Below are 19,192 nucleotides of genomic sequence, written 5' to 3' on the forward strand. Positions count from 1 at the left end.
GAACCTTAATTAAATGTCAGTCATTATAGTAATGGCAGTATGGTTGGCACTCGATCCACCTGAAGCCAGTATTTCATACGTCGACAGGTGACGCTACTTGCCAAGGATGTACAATTTATAGGCCATTTTTATTTTTACTCGACCATCTTTAGTCGCATTCCAGCCCACAAATGTCATAAAGTAAGAAATATACACATATAAAATAAGATAAAAGGTGTGTCAAGTATCTCTTATAGCGGATTATAAAATTCCGTGTAGGATTAACACAATGAACTTCAATTTAGTAAAGTTTCGTGTCCCAGAAATTTATATGCGTAATTCGCCATGGGGGTTAGCAGAAAATATGTTGTCGCCATCTAAAAATATTTAGCATGCAAATATCAGGTTGCAAATGCATTTGTACGATAAAATCAGTTCGTTTTAAATGTATATTTTAATTTTGTTCGATTACTGCATCCGATTGACAGTATAGATAAGTTTTACTTATCATAAGCCTAAGGAACCCTGAAGACTGACGTTTCGACATCAAGAGACAGGTTTTCGGATTACGAATGGGTTACTTTCCGTTTTTGCGATAGCTAAAGTATGATTAATCGTACTGATTTTATCGCAAGAATGTTAATTGAAAACTGACGTTTTGTGGAGATTATATAAAATGCAGTTTTAGTTTAATTTTATATTCGAATGATCAAAATAATGGTCAAATTGATGAATCACACATTGATGAATATTATTAGGTTTGTATCCTGTTAATCAAATGTTTAAATATCATTCGAATAACATTTAGTTTATTGCATCAAGACAACAATTCATTTGTTATTCCACCGAAACCCAAAAATAAAAATACTAAGCAATAATTGTTAGTTCAGAACCATTCATATTATAAAATAGTCAATTATGAACACAGAAACAAGATTCCGACAACGTTTTGGCTTTTATTTTATCTGAGAATCCGAATCACGCGAATACTAAACTTAATTGGTTGGATATAGCGACAAAAAGCGTTTTGCAACCTAACACGCAAGCGTCCGAAGAATAATTTAAATAATACGTTTACCTGTCCGAATCGATTCGACAATAATGGCATCTGAATAATCTTAGACGGATTAAAATGGAATCCGTTAATATTCGTCCGAGGTGAGATCCAGATGAGCATTTATCTAGAGCCGAAAATTCGAAAGTAGCTGAGTAACTTGCCATGATCGAAATGGTCGGCGATTTTTTGTGCGACTTATCTCCGATCCAATCAAGTAAACTTATGAATAAAATAACGCATAAAAGAGTATCCATAAACAGTTTTCGCATCGACATTTCAAATGAGACCGTTTTCCGAAATTTCTTATCGTACAATCTTTTCGCAAATACTTGGCGAAGATTTTGCAAGCGATCTTTACGGAGATACCACGCGCCCAACGGCAGCGTTTTGACTTATTTCTTTATAAATAAACAACTGAGTTTATTTTCAGCGCCGCAGGTGCGCAGGATACGAATAAAATGCGTCCTTAACGTCAAAACGAATCAAGAGTGCAAGAAAAAAAGTTGTGCAACAATCTTAAGAAACTTTCAAAAGCCAATGAGATAGGTACTGTGAAATCAACAAGAGGTTTGCCGCGTATCGCGCCACGCTAATTATTCTACAGCTTTGGTCACGATTCTTTCAAACGCATACTTGTAAAGACGAATACGGTACAAAGATTAGCTTTTTCAACATTACAATTAAGTTTATTTCGAGTGTCCTGATGCAATTTCAAAAATGCTGCGCTTTATTAAAACAATACTAAATCGTGCCTTATCATAAAAAAGTGTTCGTCCACCATGCGCCTTTAGTAATTTTAATTTAATAGCTCATCAAAAATTGTTTTTTTAGTTTCAACAAAAAACTGCATTCAACGAAGAGACGCTTAAAATTACCGGACATTTACATAACCAACCATCTGTTTCCGATGAAACGAAAACGAAATGCGTTTATTGTGTCACAGACGAGATTAGGGAGACCGAAAATTCGGACATCGCGTGACAATCTCACAATTATGCGGAATCGCCTGGAGCAAGGAAAATTCTGAGTTCGGAATTACAAAGATTCCAATTCCAGCGTTCAAACGCTTAGGTATATGATTGGCTACAGCCAAGATGATAATTTCTAAAGACCTGTAGGCAAATCTCGCGTTCTTGCGATCGAGTCCACCTGCCCCTCTGTGATTTATTATGGATTCAGTATTAATTTGATATCCCTTTTTGTTGTAGCCCCTTGAGCGATCTGAGCGAGCGAGAGCTTTACGCGGTCCCCATTATATGTGGTCTTGGTTCAATCATAATTGCATATGAGCCTCGAGATAAAATAATGTTCAATGCAAAAATAATTCATACGGAGACTTTGGCAAATATTTAATGCTTATGGTATCTTCATTAAATGATGATCAAAGTCTGATACCATTTCGTTAGTTGTAAAGTTTAAGTACTTTCGCTGGGCAGTTAATTTAGGACCGAAATAAATTATATGTAATTAAGTTATCTAGAGATTTTATGAGTGAAAGTTTGGATAAAGATATTTAATACTCTATGAGATAAGATTTTAACCCTATTCATTTTATTACTTACTTTAACGTACACCACATAAAAAGAAATCTAAAGGGAAGACAGAGAAATACATCAACACGTTATAATATTAATGTATCTCGGGAGATAGGTTTCGAACCAGTTTTTAATAAGAAATTGCCTCGCTCTTGCGGTAGAAAATTAATGATAGCAGATACTCGTCTACTTGCAGTGCACTAAGGAATGTTTCTTGTTAGGCTCGGTGCATACGTGCAGCTAATCGCAGGTTTCTTTACGCAATTGTATGTTCTTATTACTTGTTAAAGCATTAAAAATACTAGTACAATGATTATGTGCTTTGCATAAAATTGTACACAGAATCGTTATTATTTCTAATCGGAGTCTTGTTATATACCTACCTTTATTGATTGTCTTTTATGTTTTAATATAATTTTATTACAACCGACAGTGACGTAAACTTCTATTGTAACAATAATAAAAAGGACATAAAGTATGCAACATCTACTAACAATGTTACGATGATAAAGATCGTAACAATGATTGAATTCGAAACTTAAGTGTATACGAGTTTCGCAATAAAAGCGACTGGAAGTTCGTAATTAGTCGTAACAAAATCTTGCGTGTGTGGCAAGCCTAATTCTGTATTTTTATCTCACTGTGGTACTACAGGTTTATGGTGTGAACAGTGTTTATATAGCTATGTTTATACCAATATAGCTATCGTTTGATGGGAAACTGGCGGTACTTAATGGCTAAATTTTAATCCGATGAGAACCATATTATTTTGATATGACTACGCATGTTTAGCAGAGATTTTCATTATAGTTTTATTGATTAAAACATATACATATTTTGACGTCTTTGTGAGTTTTTAATGATGGTAAGATTTTTATCTATGATCATCGAGGTTATAGGGCAAAGTGATCCAAAAAGTTCATAACAGTACTGGCGTTATTGCTTTATTAAATTGATGATACCGTGAACTTAATATTCAATATAAAAATGATGTTACGAAAACTAAAAGTATGTTATTTCATAGTAAAAGTAAATACTACTCAACAGGGACCAGAGATGTTCAACTTGCTCGATAATTTATGTTTAACGTGATAGAGATGCAATCTACGATCGTTCTCACAGGATTACAGATGCTTGGAATGTACATTTCCCAGTATACACGTTTTTTGACAACACATATATATTTATATTAATTATTATGAGCTAAATTCTTGAAGTCATTTCAAAACATAACTTGAAAATCAGGGTTGGGCCTAGGATGATTCCCATGGGAACTCCTTAGTTTGTTGGAAAACGTTAGTAGAAAATTTTAAGATCCCCAGCTATTATATAATATAAATGGTCAACCAAATAGTGGAGTTTGAAAGCAAAAGAGGTACTTAGTCTTTTAGATCTATAGAAAAACGTTAGAAAATACATTCTACACATGATACATCTTGCCGAAGGACTACGTCCGGTCCATAATTTAAGGAAAAATATTCCGATCAGGCTTCGATTCTACCGATCCATTTTCGATAAGACAGAATCATTAAAAGCCATTTTATATTTACGTAAGGCCAGTAAACTTGTTAAATATTCATGAAAAATATACGATATGCTTATTATTTTTGTTTTTTATTATAATTTTTTGAGTCGAGTTCGCAATATCGGACTCGGATGCGTTATCGAACGTTGTAAGTTTAACATCAGTAGCATTCAATATTGCTTTTACAACATTGTAAGGGAACGCGTGGGTTGTGTGGGTACAAATTCTAAAGTGGGTAAATATCAACAGAGGGAGTCACTTCACGCCTGTAGAATAAACCACTGGGACGTGGAAAAAATGTGTCCAGTCTTTTCACACGATATCTCTTGAAGTTTCAACTCAAGCCAAAGTAGACCTCAGCATGCTTTGTGAGCACTTAAAAACCTGATATTTTCAATCGTGTTTTAATATTCGTTCGCCATTTTAGTATATATTGCTAAGAAACTTGCGAATAATATTACGTTCCTGTCGTTGGCTTCGTTCTTTTTCTGCAAAGGTATTAATTACGGCAGTGGGTTTAATGGGACGGTATTATGCATCATATGCACTTCGATTATAAAGGCAATCATAACATAATTATGTACGACAAAAAATATTAACTGCACATCATAAGGAGACGATGATTTCATATTTCCAGTAATATTTATGCAAACATTGTTTTAGTGGGAGGTTTTCCTTTTAAAACAACTCTGTTTGTAGTAGGAAAAAAATAATAAGCGCTAGAGTATGGAACACTGGCTGTGCATGAAATTATGATGCATATCAAATTAACTATTAGCTGTCAAGTGTTCATGGTCAGAGGACTGAGTGAACGTTGCATCAGGCCGTTGACGTTAAGCTGCATACAAACGCACACTATTGATTTAATTTAAAACATCTTTGAAGTCCAGACTTGGTTTTTTGAAGCTACGTTTTATCCATAGAATTTTGTTGAAGACATACAATTACAAATCAATATCTATGTATATCTGTGGTTGGAGTCGTTCATCATTCGATTTAAGTGAGAAATAATACTGGACGTTTTTTGTGAACATCCATTCAATATAGACTTAAAATGATGTACAGAATTGTACCGAATAATAATAGTTTTAAATTGCTTCACGAAGGCCCAACTAATCCACGCGTCTAAGTACAGTCCGCAAGAAAATTTATAAAGCGTGTTCAAAATATGTTATTTATTTTCTTTTTTCTGTAAATTATAATAATCTAAGCATTAGTAATATTTTTTAATGAGCATAAACTATTTTGCCGGTTAACATTCAAAAAGAATTTTACGACAACGACTATAAAAATAATCAGTAGACGCAATAAAAGTCCAAAACATCTTTATAATGTGGTTCTATAAAAATTTACGGGAAAATTTTAATATTTCGCATTCTAGTTGTAAGTGGTTTGATTTATTTGCTGTTAGTACCGAGTCCTGTACTCTATAATGGCCTGGGCCAATAGAAAAAGATGAGTCATCAGAATTTAAACTAATTACGGGCGGGTAAGTAAAAAACCTGCCATATAATGTGGTTTGAATTGAGTCAGTTGGTTCGAATCCATCAGGGAATCACAAAGATCATGTTTTTTTCTAGAATGGGAACTGTGGCCGGTAATGTAAGTTTGATTAGAACTGAATGTTTTTGCAAAACTTTTTAGCCGTACTGGGAAAAAATGTGGGTTCGTTCTTTGAACTTGTATGATTACATATCTAGGTATGTCGTACAGTAAAAGTTAAGTTGAAAATATTTTTAGGAGATTATTGGAGATACGGAAGTGGAAGGCTTTAGGGGAGACCTTTGCCCAGCAGTGGGACAGAATAGGCTAATAAAAATAATAATTGAGAAGGCTTAATTTTTTTTCGATTTTTAGACGCCAATAGTGGCTGCAAAATTCACATAGATTCTAGTTCTTTTAAATATCATATCTGATTGTTATCTATTCCCAATTCATTATGGCACTAAACACAAACAGTAATCACACAAGAATGTCAAAAGCATCACACGACATACCGAAAGAAATCGATACTCAATTTGAATATTAAATTATTCGAAATAAGGAAACGAATCGCTAAGAATTAAGAAAATATAAATAGAATTAGATTTTAATAACAGTATATTAGTAGAGATATTCTATTTAAATGAGCTCTAATAGTTTGAATAGGCCATAGAAAATCGCATTTTATGGACTATCGTTATCTATAAGCAAAACAGTACTATAATATCTCTTTTAAATGTTAAATCCTGTTCATAGAGAGCCACGAACGTTTCGTCATTATCACTTGCCTAGCTCTTACCCAACTATGTTGGGGTTGGCTCCCAGTCTAACAGATGCAACTGAGTACCATTGTTTTATACGGAGCAACTGCCTATCTGACTTCCTCAACTGCGTTACCCGGGCAACCGAATAATACCTTGTTTTCAACGATCCATTTTTCGAAAATTCAAATTTCTGTTTCTCACGTTCACTAACATTTGTAGTACTAACGCCATGGCCAGATATTTTATTGGTTTTAAATTAAAATGTTTACGATAAAGTCAAATGATGGCCATAAAACAGCATGTTCGTGTATTTTTCCACCTAATTATAGAGATAATTGAATTAGGCTTTACAAGGCCTACACATGAAATACATTAGAAACAAGATATGTTTTACGATATGAAAAGTAGATCGTTTGAAGTGATTGCATGTTTTCACAATCATTGAAGCATTGGGCATGCCTTTTCTCAGTTACGATAAAGTTTCATATTACAGGAACTGTAAAAGTATAGACATAGTGGAATTCAAGACCTCGAAGAGACTTTAAAATAAAGTGGTTAAAAAATTTAACTTCCAAAGAAAATGGAAAGGCTTGGTTGTTAAAAAACTGTTGATTGTAATAACTCATTTAATTTGTTGTCGTTAGTGATAGTGAATTATTACGTAATACCATCCATACCTCAAACCGATCACTTTTCTTTTGTTTATTTATAAAAAAGAAAGTTTTAATACTTGTGTTAACATAACTTGTACTTTTCTCTTGGAATGTAAAAAAAAAGGTTTTAATGGTAAATAACATCTGGTATGCCACATCTAAATCTAAAATCGAAGGCTTGCTTTACTTAGAGTAAAAGGAAAAACGACAAACGTAGCAAATTGTACCATCGGGATTAGAAGGAACGACTTTATCTTCGATAAAAGCTACGTAGCGTCTACTTAAACGAAGTATAAAACACTTGAAAAATACGAAGAAACTTATTATTAAGTACTACAATAACTTTCTTCAAGGAAAACTAAACAAGCTATAAACTTGTAAAGAAGCGTCAAAGTTTGGTAGCCAGCTCGAATCAGACTGACACTGTCGAGTTTTTATAACTGGCTATAAAATTACTTGATTCGCTTCGTAAGGCGACGACCCTCACAAGAATCGTACGATTTAATGAGTTATGTATTATATATTTGACGTTCCTACAAAATAATATTTAAATCTTATTACAAGCTTCTTTGTAGCGAAAATGTTTGCATGTGTGGGTAAAATACAGTTTCTGTGTTGAAGCAAGTCTAAGAGCACAGTTTGACGTTTTCTATGATTTATTTTGGTTTGTTAATATTTAAGTATAAATAATAGGCTATAAAAAGATTTATTCCTTGACAACATATTTGCCATTCCTTGCGCCTAAATGATAAAAAATCACCTATTGTTATTACCATCGCAAGCAAAAGATACTCCAATAAAATCCATCAGTTCATCTGTCTTGTAATGTCCGAGACAGCGATATATTATTTGTCTGTTATCTTAAAGTACAATCACGAACGACCACTACTTAGACATTACTCAACAAATGGCATTCGTCTGTACAGTCGTCAGCCGTCGTTTTTTCATCATAAGTGTACATGAGCTTGAAAGTATAATCACCTTTTACTTATTAATCAAGATACAAAGATTTCTTAGAAGCCGGAGCTAGCTACGATCGAGAAACTTTATAAATATTCCGATTCCGAGTATTCGGGCGGATACGGCCACAGTCGGCTTAACATCTGCAACTTGAGTTACACCGGCTGCTTGTTACGTGCATACAAATGAGCTGTAAAACACACTACGACCAGTGTTGTAGAAAATTAAAATGTGCAGGAAAGCGGCACTTTGATATTAACTCCGTAGAAAAAGTTATAATTACAGTAAGTGTATGCATGATAATCTGAAATAGGAATAGACCACTTTATCACTTCCTGTGCATTAAGGCGGTTAAAGGATAATTTCAGGAAGATGAGTGGTCGCTTTTACGAGCGAACTAATAATATTGTACAGGCTTTTCTACACCAAGATGATGATAGTGCAAGATAATGAAATGATTTGGATAAAATTGACGTACCTGTGGTCTCTCAAGTGGTCCTGTCTTCTGAATGCCTTGCCGCAGATGTCACAGGAGTAGGGCCGTTCATCGGTGTGGGTTCTCTCGTGGATCAGCAGGTTATACGATTTGGTGAATTGACGGTTGCAGAATTTACAAATGAACTGCTTCTTCGGTCTTGAGGCTCGACCAGGTGCTCTTAAGAGCCGCCTGTCTAAATGCGGGTGCATTTGATGGGGACCAGCCCCGGGAGGGAAGAGGCCCGCTCCAGGAAAAGTAAAGCTCCCCGCAGCGGTAGGTGACGGCCCTGGGGCACCAAGAAATGGCCCAGGTGGACCGTAAATAGGCGGTTGCGAGGATCCATCAGACATCATGCCTTCGATAGAGGATGTTCTATGGTGAGGAAGTAACATTGCTGCCGCAGCTTCACGTAATGCTACTTCTTTACGTTTTTCCACCATCATAGCCATTAAATCAAATGAGTTTCTCTTAGGAAAATTACCGGACGCTCTATCCGGAGAACCTTTAGCCGGTTCTGTTCTATCCCTATCCATCATTCTTTCCCTTTCTATAATTTCTGAAGGGATTAAGGCAGGATGCATTTCGTTGGGGTATATGACTGGGTGCATGGACCGAGTTGGTACTACAGGAACAAAAGCTGAAGTTTCGCGGTGAGATGAGGTAAGCAAGGAACCTGTTGTCATCTGCCGATGGTAGGGAAGGGGTGGTGATTCGAAGTTTCCAGAAGGATTTCTGCCGCTTGAGGAAGGGCGTTGTTGGGTTCTCTCAGCTGAACTGGCAAGGAACTGGTCATGTCTAGACCTTAGAGGCGCAGCGACTGGCGTGTCATTGACTGGGCGAGGTGTAGACGCCCTCGATACTACTGCTCCGGCGTTGTCCGACATCACGGTTTCAAGAACATCTGAAAATAAAAACAAATTATAGTTTACTGTGTATAGATAATTTTATTCGTAATTACGAACTGTGGAAACTAAGGAAAATTCCCAAAAAATATTCCGCCTCATGTAAATATTCTATCGTTAAAACATCGTCAAAGATCGACTCTCCATATAAAGTCACAGAAAATTAATGATAAATACCTCAATTAACAACGTTTTAATATTACCAACGTAGATTTTATCTCAATCTTTCATTTGATCAAAGCCCAGATACGGCGCTTACGTATTCCATTACCATCCCACGACTGATGAACATTTAGATTTATGGATCGAGAAACATGCTTAATTAAGCAGCCCTGCATTGTTTCAATGTATTAGCATAAAACATAAATTCTCACCTAACAAATGTATTGAAATCAGATCATTCTTAACCAAATCTCATTTACATGTTATTGATTTCATACTGCGTTATGGTCAAGTCCTCCGTGGGATTTGACAATTAAAATCAGTGTTAATTAGTGGTGTTATATTCAGTTAGGAAATATTGAGCGAGATGTTTCTCATGAGAACTTTGATCGCCACAGGAGACAGTGTGACATAATGAGGATTAAATATCAAGACATTTTGGTAAACGTTATCGCAAGGTCTAAATTATATAATTAATATAGTAATTTGAAATCATTTCCGTACTAAAAAGAAAACTTTAAAGTATTAGGTGTCCAAAATGTTCTCTTTATCAGTTGGTAAGTATATGCGGTGTCGAACAAGCTGCTAATTTTATTTTAACAAATAGTTTCTGCATTATAATAAATTGCAGTAGCTTTTCCGTCTTTTTGCATTAATGCCAACCATTTACTAATTCCATAAATTAAATTACTGACGTACATAAATAAACATTTTTAAGATAGGTATAAAGCATTACCGATATACGTAGTTTTGAGGAATTTTGTTACCTACCGTTGCTTTGGATCCATTAATACCAAAACACGATATGTAGGTATATTGAATTCGCAAAATTAAGCGAACAAAAACCTAAATCGAACGAATTAAAATACAATATCAATCTATATCTCAATATTCTTTTAAAATTAACATATTATATGCTACAAACGTTTTGTTCGAAGTTTTATTTTAAAATCTAGTTCGCTCATGTATCATTCAACAATTTATAAGTTTCAAGCTTCTGGTGATATCAGAAAATGTTAATGAGGACCAGATTTGGTCACAGTATCGACATTAGTGTCATTGCTTGATTTATAACGGACTTGTCTTTGATTTGATTTTACTATAAATTCAAGTAATTTATTTTAAAATTTAACATTATTATCCTCAAAGTCGTAATGTTGACCTCAGTGAGTGGTGGTTGGTATCAACAATACTGCGCCTTAAGTTATAAATTGTGTTTTTAATCGAATTAGTTTTAATTGATTTTGTGTCCCATTTGTTCGGAGGAGTCGGTAATTTAATAAATAACGCCAACGCTTAATGAGAACCTTCAATCCTGGGAAGGGTGAACAAATTATTGGCTTATACATTTTTTTATATTTTCGACCACATTTTTAAACTTGCTTGTTTAAAAATAGAATATTCGAATGACGAATTTGACTTTCCAAATGATTGAAAATGTGTCTACTTTTAAGAATTAATGCTTGACCATGCTTCTATATTTTATTTTATATTATCTGTCATATTACCCAATATTTGTACAGCTCTAACATAGTCACAAACATCGCTATTCTCAGATTTACGACTCATCCTACTTCCATTCGAGATGGGTAACATGCTATGACAATAAAACTGTTTTAAACTCTTGCGCCGCGTGTTTTCATAAAGTTTCCGGCGTTAGTATACTTAATACTCTGTTGTCTAGTAATGGCCGTTTATGTTTTGTTGTTATTCGTCGCTTTATGTTCAGGGAGGAAAGTTTTCTTTGTGTTCTAGTCTTTGTGCGGTGAATTTTCTGGCATTTGTTTTTAGTACCCGCGTTGGGCAGGAAACGTACCTCATAAGCGCTCCCGGCAGTATTCATTATTCTCTTGTTCACAAATGAAGGTTATAGCGATTTGTTCAGACGCCATTTTGGTTTTATTTCTACCATACAACTGTTTGTTTTTTGCTGAAGCTATTTTTATGAGCACGTCAATTTGAAATCAAATCATACATATACATAACTTTATACTCACCTATCATAAGTATAACTAACCAATAAAATTTAATTGCATACTGGTTTTTTTAATCTCATTGTATGCTAGCGCAGATGCTATAAATATATGGCCGGATTAAACATCAAGATGCTTCAATCCAACTTAATCTTACCCATAAAAACATATTTTATTGCTCTGCCCATCATATTTTTAACATCGGAAAAATCTAGCCGTCATTTATAGCAACTACAAAAGATTAATCTTGAATTCAATTTATTCAAGCGAGATCGAAAAAGGTGTACCAAGCCCGCATTTCACTGCTCGCTGCCCGTTCTACCGTAAAAGCCTCTGATTTTGTTGCTATCCTTCTTACACTCCCAGCTTATATGTGGTGTCCCCTTCGCACTCGAGGAGCCTGATCGAATTTCTACCATCTTACTTGCACCGAAGCAGTAAAACTACTTTTATCTCTGTTTCGGTTTGAAAATTTAGTGATATGAATATTTATGTGGACAGTGTAGTTAGTAATGGAGGCTGGGATGTAATACCGGTCATTTCAATAACATAAAGCTTTTAAAAGGAATACTTTAAAGCGATCTCCTTGGAAATTTAAATTTCTTGTATTGGGAATACGTGTGTTTACAACTCTGTAGAGATATGCTTGTATCTCTATGTTCGTGATATGTGAAGTCCGTTTGACTATTGATCTCGGTTGTTTTGCTATAATAAATAAGAACTGTGTTGTTTGTTTATTAAATAAGATTATGGGCTTTCTATAGAACGTGTATTTTATTTATAGAATTTTTCTTTCTTGTTGTTGTGCTCTTGATCATAATTTCTAAGGACGTTCTAAAACTTCTTAATTGATAAACTGTATTCACTTAACTTGTTTGCAAAAGTGATCTTCAACATATATTTTATTTTCCTGTAGGTATAGAAAAAGAGGACCATAAATAACACTCTTTAGCTATTCCTAAAGCAATACCCAGTAGTAATGATGTAGACTTATAAGTCTGTTAAGTCGTGAGTTTCAACTCAGATAGACGCGCGCAACACTTTGTGTAGTTTAGAGATACATTTAGCAAACTGAAACGTTACTGGATTCGAAACGGTCTCTAAAGGTCCAAGTTGTTGTTACTGATTTGTAAACACTGAAATACCTAGTGAAGTCTCGTTTAAGTTCTCAATGAAAAGACCTTAGTCCTTTTATTGGCTTAGTATCATCTCATCCCTAGTTTCAAATCACCCGCGTTTCTTATGCTCATTGACTACCATGTCTCCTACATTATAAAAAAAATTGTAAACTGGTAAAATCTTGGTCAAGCACAAAATGCTTGGTTCTTGGTATAATGTATTGCCCACTATTCGAATCTCAACCAATCAAACTTAATCGATATTAAGAATTTAATTAAGTATGTTTCCTTTTGCTCTACAACGTATTACATAAAGTTAGACCCTCCTTTACTGTGTCAGCGTTAACGATTTTGTGTTCTTAGAGAAATTTTAATTACTTGTAAGGCATTTGAAGCAGTCTTGTGTTTTAGGAGATTTTGGTCCAGTCAAATTATATTGTCTACTAGCTGTTGCCCGCGACTTCGTCTGCGTGAGCAATATAGAATTTCCAATTTCGTTTATTTAATCATTCATTGCTCAACCCCCGTAGGTGATAGCGTGATAATATATAGCCTATGTGTTGAACCGGCCCCCAGGTAATAGTTATGCAAAATTTGATTTAAATCCATGCAGTACTTTTTGAGTTTATCCGGGACAAACATACGTACAAACAAATAAACAGACATACAGACAAAAATTCTAAAACCAACATATTTGGGTGCAGAATCGATTATGGATCACCCCCCAAGTATTCTTTTAAAAAAATATTCAATGTACAGTTTTGACTTTCCTATCATTTTATTATATGTATAGATAGATATTGATTACAAGTTTCCCATATAATTTTTTTGAAACAGTCGCGTCGTGAGATAGTCAAAATATTCTATGAAGTTCTATGGAACCCAACACGAGACTTTATCCTTAAAGATGTGCAAGAATCATTATTTCTGATTGATTAAATATTGTACGGTATTTCGCACAATCATGTTCCTACATAGGCATACGCAACATGAATCCTAAGACAATAGAATTTAAGTAAAACCCAGCAATTAAAGTTAGTTTTTTCCACGGTTTCATTCGCGTAGAATACAAGTTTCGTCAAAATTATTGATCCGTTATGATTGAGTAAGAAATAAATATTCTTTCTTCCATGGGAACTAACGAGATTGAAGAAACATGTTTCATATCCTCGATTATGTAAACTTCCACATTTACGTTTGGATCTTTAAGTATATTTTTTATTTCTTTTGGGTCTTGATCTTAAGTAGCTGCTTATGTTTTTTCTCCAATCAACCTTTTTGCAAGTACTTTACATACTTTACATTGTCAATGTGATGTAGCTTCTAATAACTGTCCAGCTCCTAATTTAAGACTCGTATTTTTTGTGAGAATGTTACTTTACTAAACGGGTATTGAACTTATGTACTAAATTAGACTGTCTATCAACAAAATAGTTACAAATACCAGAAGAAACAACGTTTAGAAAGCTTAAGCCTTATAGTACAATTACTAACTCAAGCATTCAAGGACTCGATCAACTTTTTAAGAAACTTCCACTGAACACGTGTTTAGGCGGCACGTTTTAACTAATTTTGAACTGTCAATTACGAAAGACTGATTAAAATATATTGAAATTTATGGATCGAGATACACGCCTAAAAGGCTGCTCTTCTCATGACACCACCAATTCACACTGAATATTTCATTGCGATCTCTATATTATTCATTTAGATGAAATCATTAACATTTTTGGTTTGAATATTCATGGTAGGAGTTTTAATGTTGGGAAACTGGGCTGCAGTTGTGAATAATGGAGCTGGTAGTGGTATTAATCCTAATACAATTCAAATTTATTTTATGATGATTTCCTATGCCTGTGTATGTAAGCATATGTATAAGTATATGCATACTCAAATGAAACATTTTCCTTTTTTATGGGGAATCATCATCAAATAGCCTGAGTGTCAGACTCTTACAGACTAAAACCCTTCATGTTCCTTCTTAAGTCCTTTATGTACCAGAGCTGCGGTAACTCTTTCGAACAATCCCGCAGCCCCTGAAAATATTGTCCTCTGTTAAAAATGAACACTTCATCATTTTATTTTTTATCTGTTACCGTGACCAACTTTTCAGCTAGCTACTAAAAGCGTCGAATAAAAATTTACTTCAAATCCTGTTTTAGATTAGTCGCGCTGCTTATCTGAGATCAAGTCGGCATTTCGCGGAAGTTTTTAAAAAATGGCGCTTAACTGTTGGTCGTTACGCGAAAACAAGTGTTACTTAGACTGATGCACAATGATAAACTGCAGTATCTGATTATCGGTTTAATGTATCTCTTTGATGTTTGCCGATGGTTAATTGCGTTTTGGTATTTGCTCGCATAAAAATAGATATATAATTTACTTTTAAAATTTTTTGTATCCTTGATTCCTATGTATTTGTAAATTCTAAGGTTCGTTTTCCAGACTCTTTTTAGATAATTGTGTAAAGCTATGAATGGCTTCAAAACTGTTTGTCCTTAATCTTGCACGCTATTGCTTCTTTATCAGTAACCAAATAGATTATCATAATATTATCATCCATATTTTCTTCATTAATCATGCATTAGAGCGCACGTACTCAATTTCTAATATCATTTCTGACTACTTCTATCGCAAAGGCAATACCGTATCCATTATTGTTAATCCTTGGCTAAACTTCGCTCGATTCGTCACCAAGCCTCGTATTTACTTGCACTTGTACCTCTAACTGATAATAACCAATCAAACTTCAGTAACAGTAAATCCCCACTTACCACCTCAAAAACGCAAAATACTTGGAAATTATAAAGGTTTATTGATGTTATATTGCGGCATCCATTTTCGGTGTCGCAAAGTACCGATAACTATCATACTTTGATTAGATTACGCTGCTATCTCTTGATGGTTAAGATTAACTACTATTTGCAGAACAATTAAAACCTTCCGACGTTTCTACTGTGTTACCTTTGCGTAATGTTTTCTTACTTATATACTGTTAATTGCAGTAATTTCAATTAACATAAATGCTTGCCGTAGACAAATAATTTCAGTGTCATCCGTATCTAGATTTCCATTGAGAAGTTCATCATATTAATAAACTAATTTAACAGTACTGTTAGCTCCTACTACTTTAGAATCGTCATCAACATCTTTACAGGAACCAGTCTTCATCGTCTAGCCTTTACCCAATAATATTGTTTTGGTCGGCTTATGCCAATGTAGAAAATTTTCTATGTTTTACATAAAGTTACCTGGACAACCCGAAGCTCTTTGGGTTTCGACTACCCACAACGACTGCCAAAGAGGTTGAACTAACAGTCGGGACCCACCACAACGTGCCTTCCGCAAAACAGTTACAGTTCTAAAGCCCACAACATTCCTATGTGTGTGAGTCTTCCTAGCTATCAGTGAAGAATTTTGTCCCACTACAATTTGATGGGTATACTAGGCAGTAGATGCATTCCTTCTACATACCTTGACTCTCGTAAACTGCGCAGATAAATTGTTGGGAGGATCGTAAAATCGTTTTGTGTAGCGGCTTTGGTAAAACTCTGCTGCTGAGCATAAGGGACATTGAAATATATATTTTGAGGCAAAGGTAGTCTTCCTGGTGGGTGTGTAATTAAACTATTGTTAGGTATATCTTTTGATAGTCTCTAATGGAACAGTAGAACTAGTGGGCCGTCCTGCATTTTAAATCGTAGTCAAGCATTGCTCGTCAGACGAATCTAAAATGTAATTAGTTTTTATAGCGATTTTTATTATGTTCCGTTGATTGGATGTTGTAAATTTCGTTATTATGTCCTAAACTGGTAATCACAACAGAACCTTTTGATTCTTTTTGTAATTATATAACTTTTAAGGCAGTCGTAACTAATCATTTCTTCTCCATTCTGAATATAGGTATTTATATAGAGGTCATACATATCAACTTTCTTGAAAATTTCCTTATGTTCAATGAAAATGAAGACATAAATGAAAATTTCTTAGAGCCATGTTACCATATGACTAAGCCTTTAAGTACTGTAATTGCATATGAATAATAACATAAGGAAGTCATTGCAGACGGCAATGTCAGTAATATCTAGATTGGAACATGCTGGTTTGACCTGTCCTACCATCAAAATAGGGTTGAAAGTCCCATGCACGAAAGCTGCACCTGGTTTATTTCAGCATCTATCTGTATATGTGGAAGTTCCTACAGTAATAACTAATGATAGAAAGATTATAGACGAAAATGTACAGAATGAATTGAAGAAATTTACATTGGTATAGAAAGCAATAGAAGAGCCCATTTTTATGCTACAGGAAATGAATTTATATTGATAAATAGGTGCATGGCCGATAGTATAGGCTAAATGTTACCGTTATAACAGATAAGTTGTTCAAGTACAAGTAGGCATGAAACTGGTAGGGTTAAAGCGACCGTAGGGTTCAGGCACGCGTCAAAACAATAGCCGCTCATTTGCTAATTCGTTGGCAGTAAATCCTTAAACAATTACAAGATAATTACCGCTGAGCACGGTGGCAGGAAACATTAAATAAACACCACTCTAAAATAGAACAATAGACCAAACCACAGCCCCGTTAGTTCCCAGAATTGTTTTTGTTAAAGCATATGCGTCGAAAACAATAACATGAGGGGCACGCGATAAAACAGGTAGCAAAGCTCACCCAGACTACCCAATTTATTCCACATCCGCTGTATTAAATTACAAAAATCGTAAAAAATATCCACTCACAAGGCAGTTGGGCGATCAATCGTCCGATCTGTCGAGGTCCAACCCTCCAGAAGTCAGGTAGTCAACCCGCAAAGTTTACAAACTGGCGTCCACATGCGTACAATGGTTGTCCATTGCAATTTTTTGTCACATTTCATAGTCCAACCGCAGTAGGTGGCGTTGCGACAGGTGAATAGGAGATTAGTGGAAGCGAACACAACAATAGACGCACTGTACAGGCCATAAAACAGTTAATAGAGACTGTGAACGAAAATGTTATTGCCGTAGCTAAACTGTCACTTCTTCACTTGGTCTCACACAAAGATAATGCACTTTTAGTTTGTTCACTGTAATCCTTGTGAAGGTTGAGGTTTGGTTACACTTTTGTTCATAGTAGTGGCCGGTTGGTAGAGGATGCGCGTGCGCATGGCGCGCGACTGGAGGGAGTTGAGCGCGCGTACTACCGTCGTCGGTCGTCAGAGGCAGTAGCGCTCCTGTAGCGTCGCCCCCCCGCGCCCCGCGCCTTCACCGCCGCCCCACCGAAGCCTCCGCACTGTTTTTACTTCGAGAGCGATAAAAAAGGGAAGGATATCGTTGAATTGTTTATTTTTCGTGTTAGTAGCTTATAAGTCGTGTAAATTAACACCGCCTTCGGATTTTGTATCGTGCTTCATGAATTTCGACTGCAGTCGCTAATTGATAATGTTTTTAATTCTCATTATTCTTATTTTCAATCGGTTTCGCTTTTATTATTATTCTTGAACAAATATTTTCAGGATAACTGTTGTCCAAACCGTTACAGTAACCGTAACATGTTTATAGTTTTACTCCAAAAAATAAGGTAGAGTTTCCACAGAAGCTGCATAAACAATTCTTGATAAACGTATAATGCGAGTGAATTAAAAACGTATTTTATTTCCTTTTTAATCTTTATTACAACGAAATCTATTCATACAGTCACATATATTATTTTAAAAAATCTGACTGATACTAATTTTATCATTTATATTCATCTTAAATAAAACATTTATAGATCATTATTAATTAACAGAACTTTTTTTTCTTATTTGGCAACATTCACAATAAATAAATTCTGACATGATTTCTTTGGCGTGATAGAAACGAAGACGTAATATTTTTGATAAGAATAAATACAATATTCTTTTATTCTCCTGATCCACTTATTTACTGAACACATTACAATAACTATTAGGTATATAATTTATTCTTTTATATTGTTGATAAATCTATGAATTACCAATAAACCATAAACTATAATTTTTAAATAACGTGCATTTATAAACTTGCAATAGATAAAACAAAATGTATACTTATATCTTTACACCACTATGTAAACATTTACTAATTTACAATAACTACACTATACTATAAGCTTTTAACCGACTGTGTTACAATCAAGTCTTTTTATTTATTATTATTTAAATACATATATTGAGCTTTTACTGATTAATTTATATACAAGTCATCAAAATGGATTTAATTTTTCTTCCTATTATTTATATCGTTTAATGCACAATTTAAGTCACCTAGTATGGACCACATTCTAAGGGGATTATACCAATCAATTAATTTATATTCATTCATTTATAATATTACATAATTAATATAATATTTCGAATAATATAAAGTGATTTATAAATTCTGTAACCCGTCATCAAAATTATCTCGTTATTTACAACAATTGTAAAGAAATTATAATAATACTTACATAAAATTATACGAGCTTATATTGTAAATAATTATTCAAAAATTCACAACACTGATAATAATCACCATTTTAATTACAGGGTTACAGATAAAAACGACGAAATTAATTATATCCAATGGATTGTGCTTTTTAGGGTAAATTCTAACTACAGCTT

The 19,192-nt window shown here is 34.4% G+C and overlaps 1 protein-coding gene across 1 annotated transcript in view; it reads right to left on the reverse strand.

The window, feature by feature from the left end:
• Positions 1-17,800, reverse strand: part of LOC110379234 (protein bowel) — a 34,754-nt gene extending 16,954 nt beyond the window's left edge. Inside the window, exons 1-2 of the mRNA XM_021338825.3 lie at positions 17,331-17,800; positions 8,434-9,334 (exon numbers count right to left, since the gene is read on the reverse strand). Coding sequence (XP_021194500.3) covers positions 8,434-9,317 — 884 coding nt within the window. The 5' untranslated portion in view covers positions 9,318-9,334; positions 17,331-17,800. The remainder of the gene's footprint in view (positions 1-8,433; positions 9,335-17,330) is intronic.
• Between the last annotated feature and the right edge of the window lie 1,392 nt (positions 17,801-19,192).

The sequence above is a fragment of the Helicoverpa armigera genome, chromosome 18 (genome assembly GCF_030705265.1).
Source record: "Helicoverpa armigera isolate CAAS_96S chromosome 18, ASM3070526v1, whole genome shotgun sequence".
Classification (NCBI taxonomy): Eukaryota; Metazoa; Arthropoda; class Insecta; order Lepidoptera; family Noctuidae; genus Helicoverpa; species Helicoverpa armigera.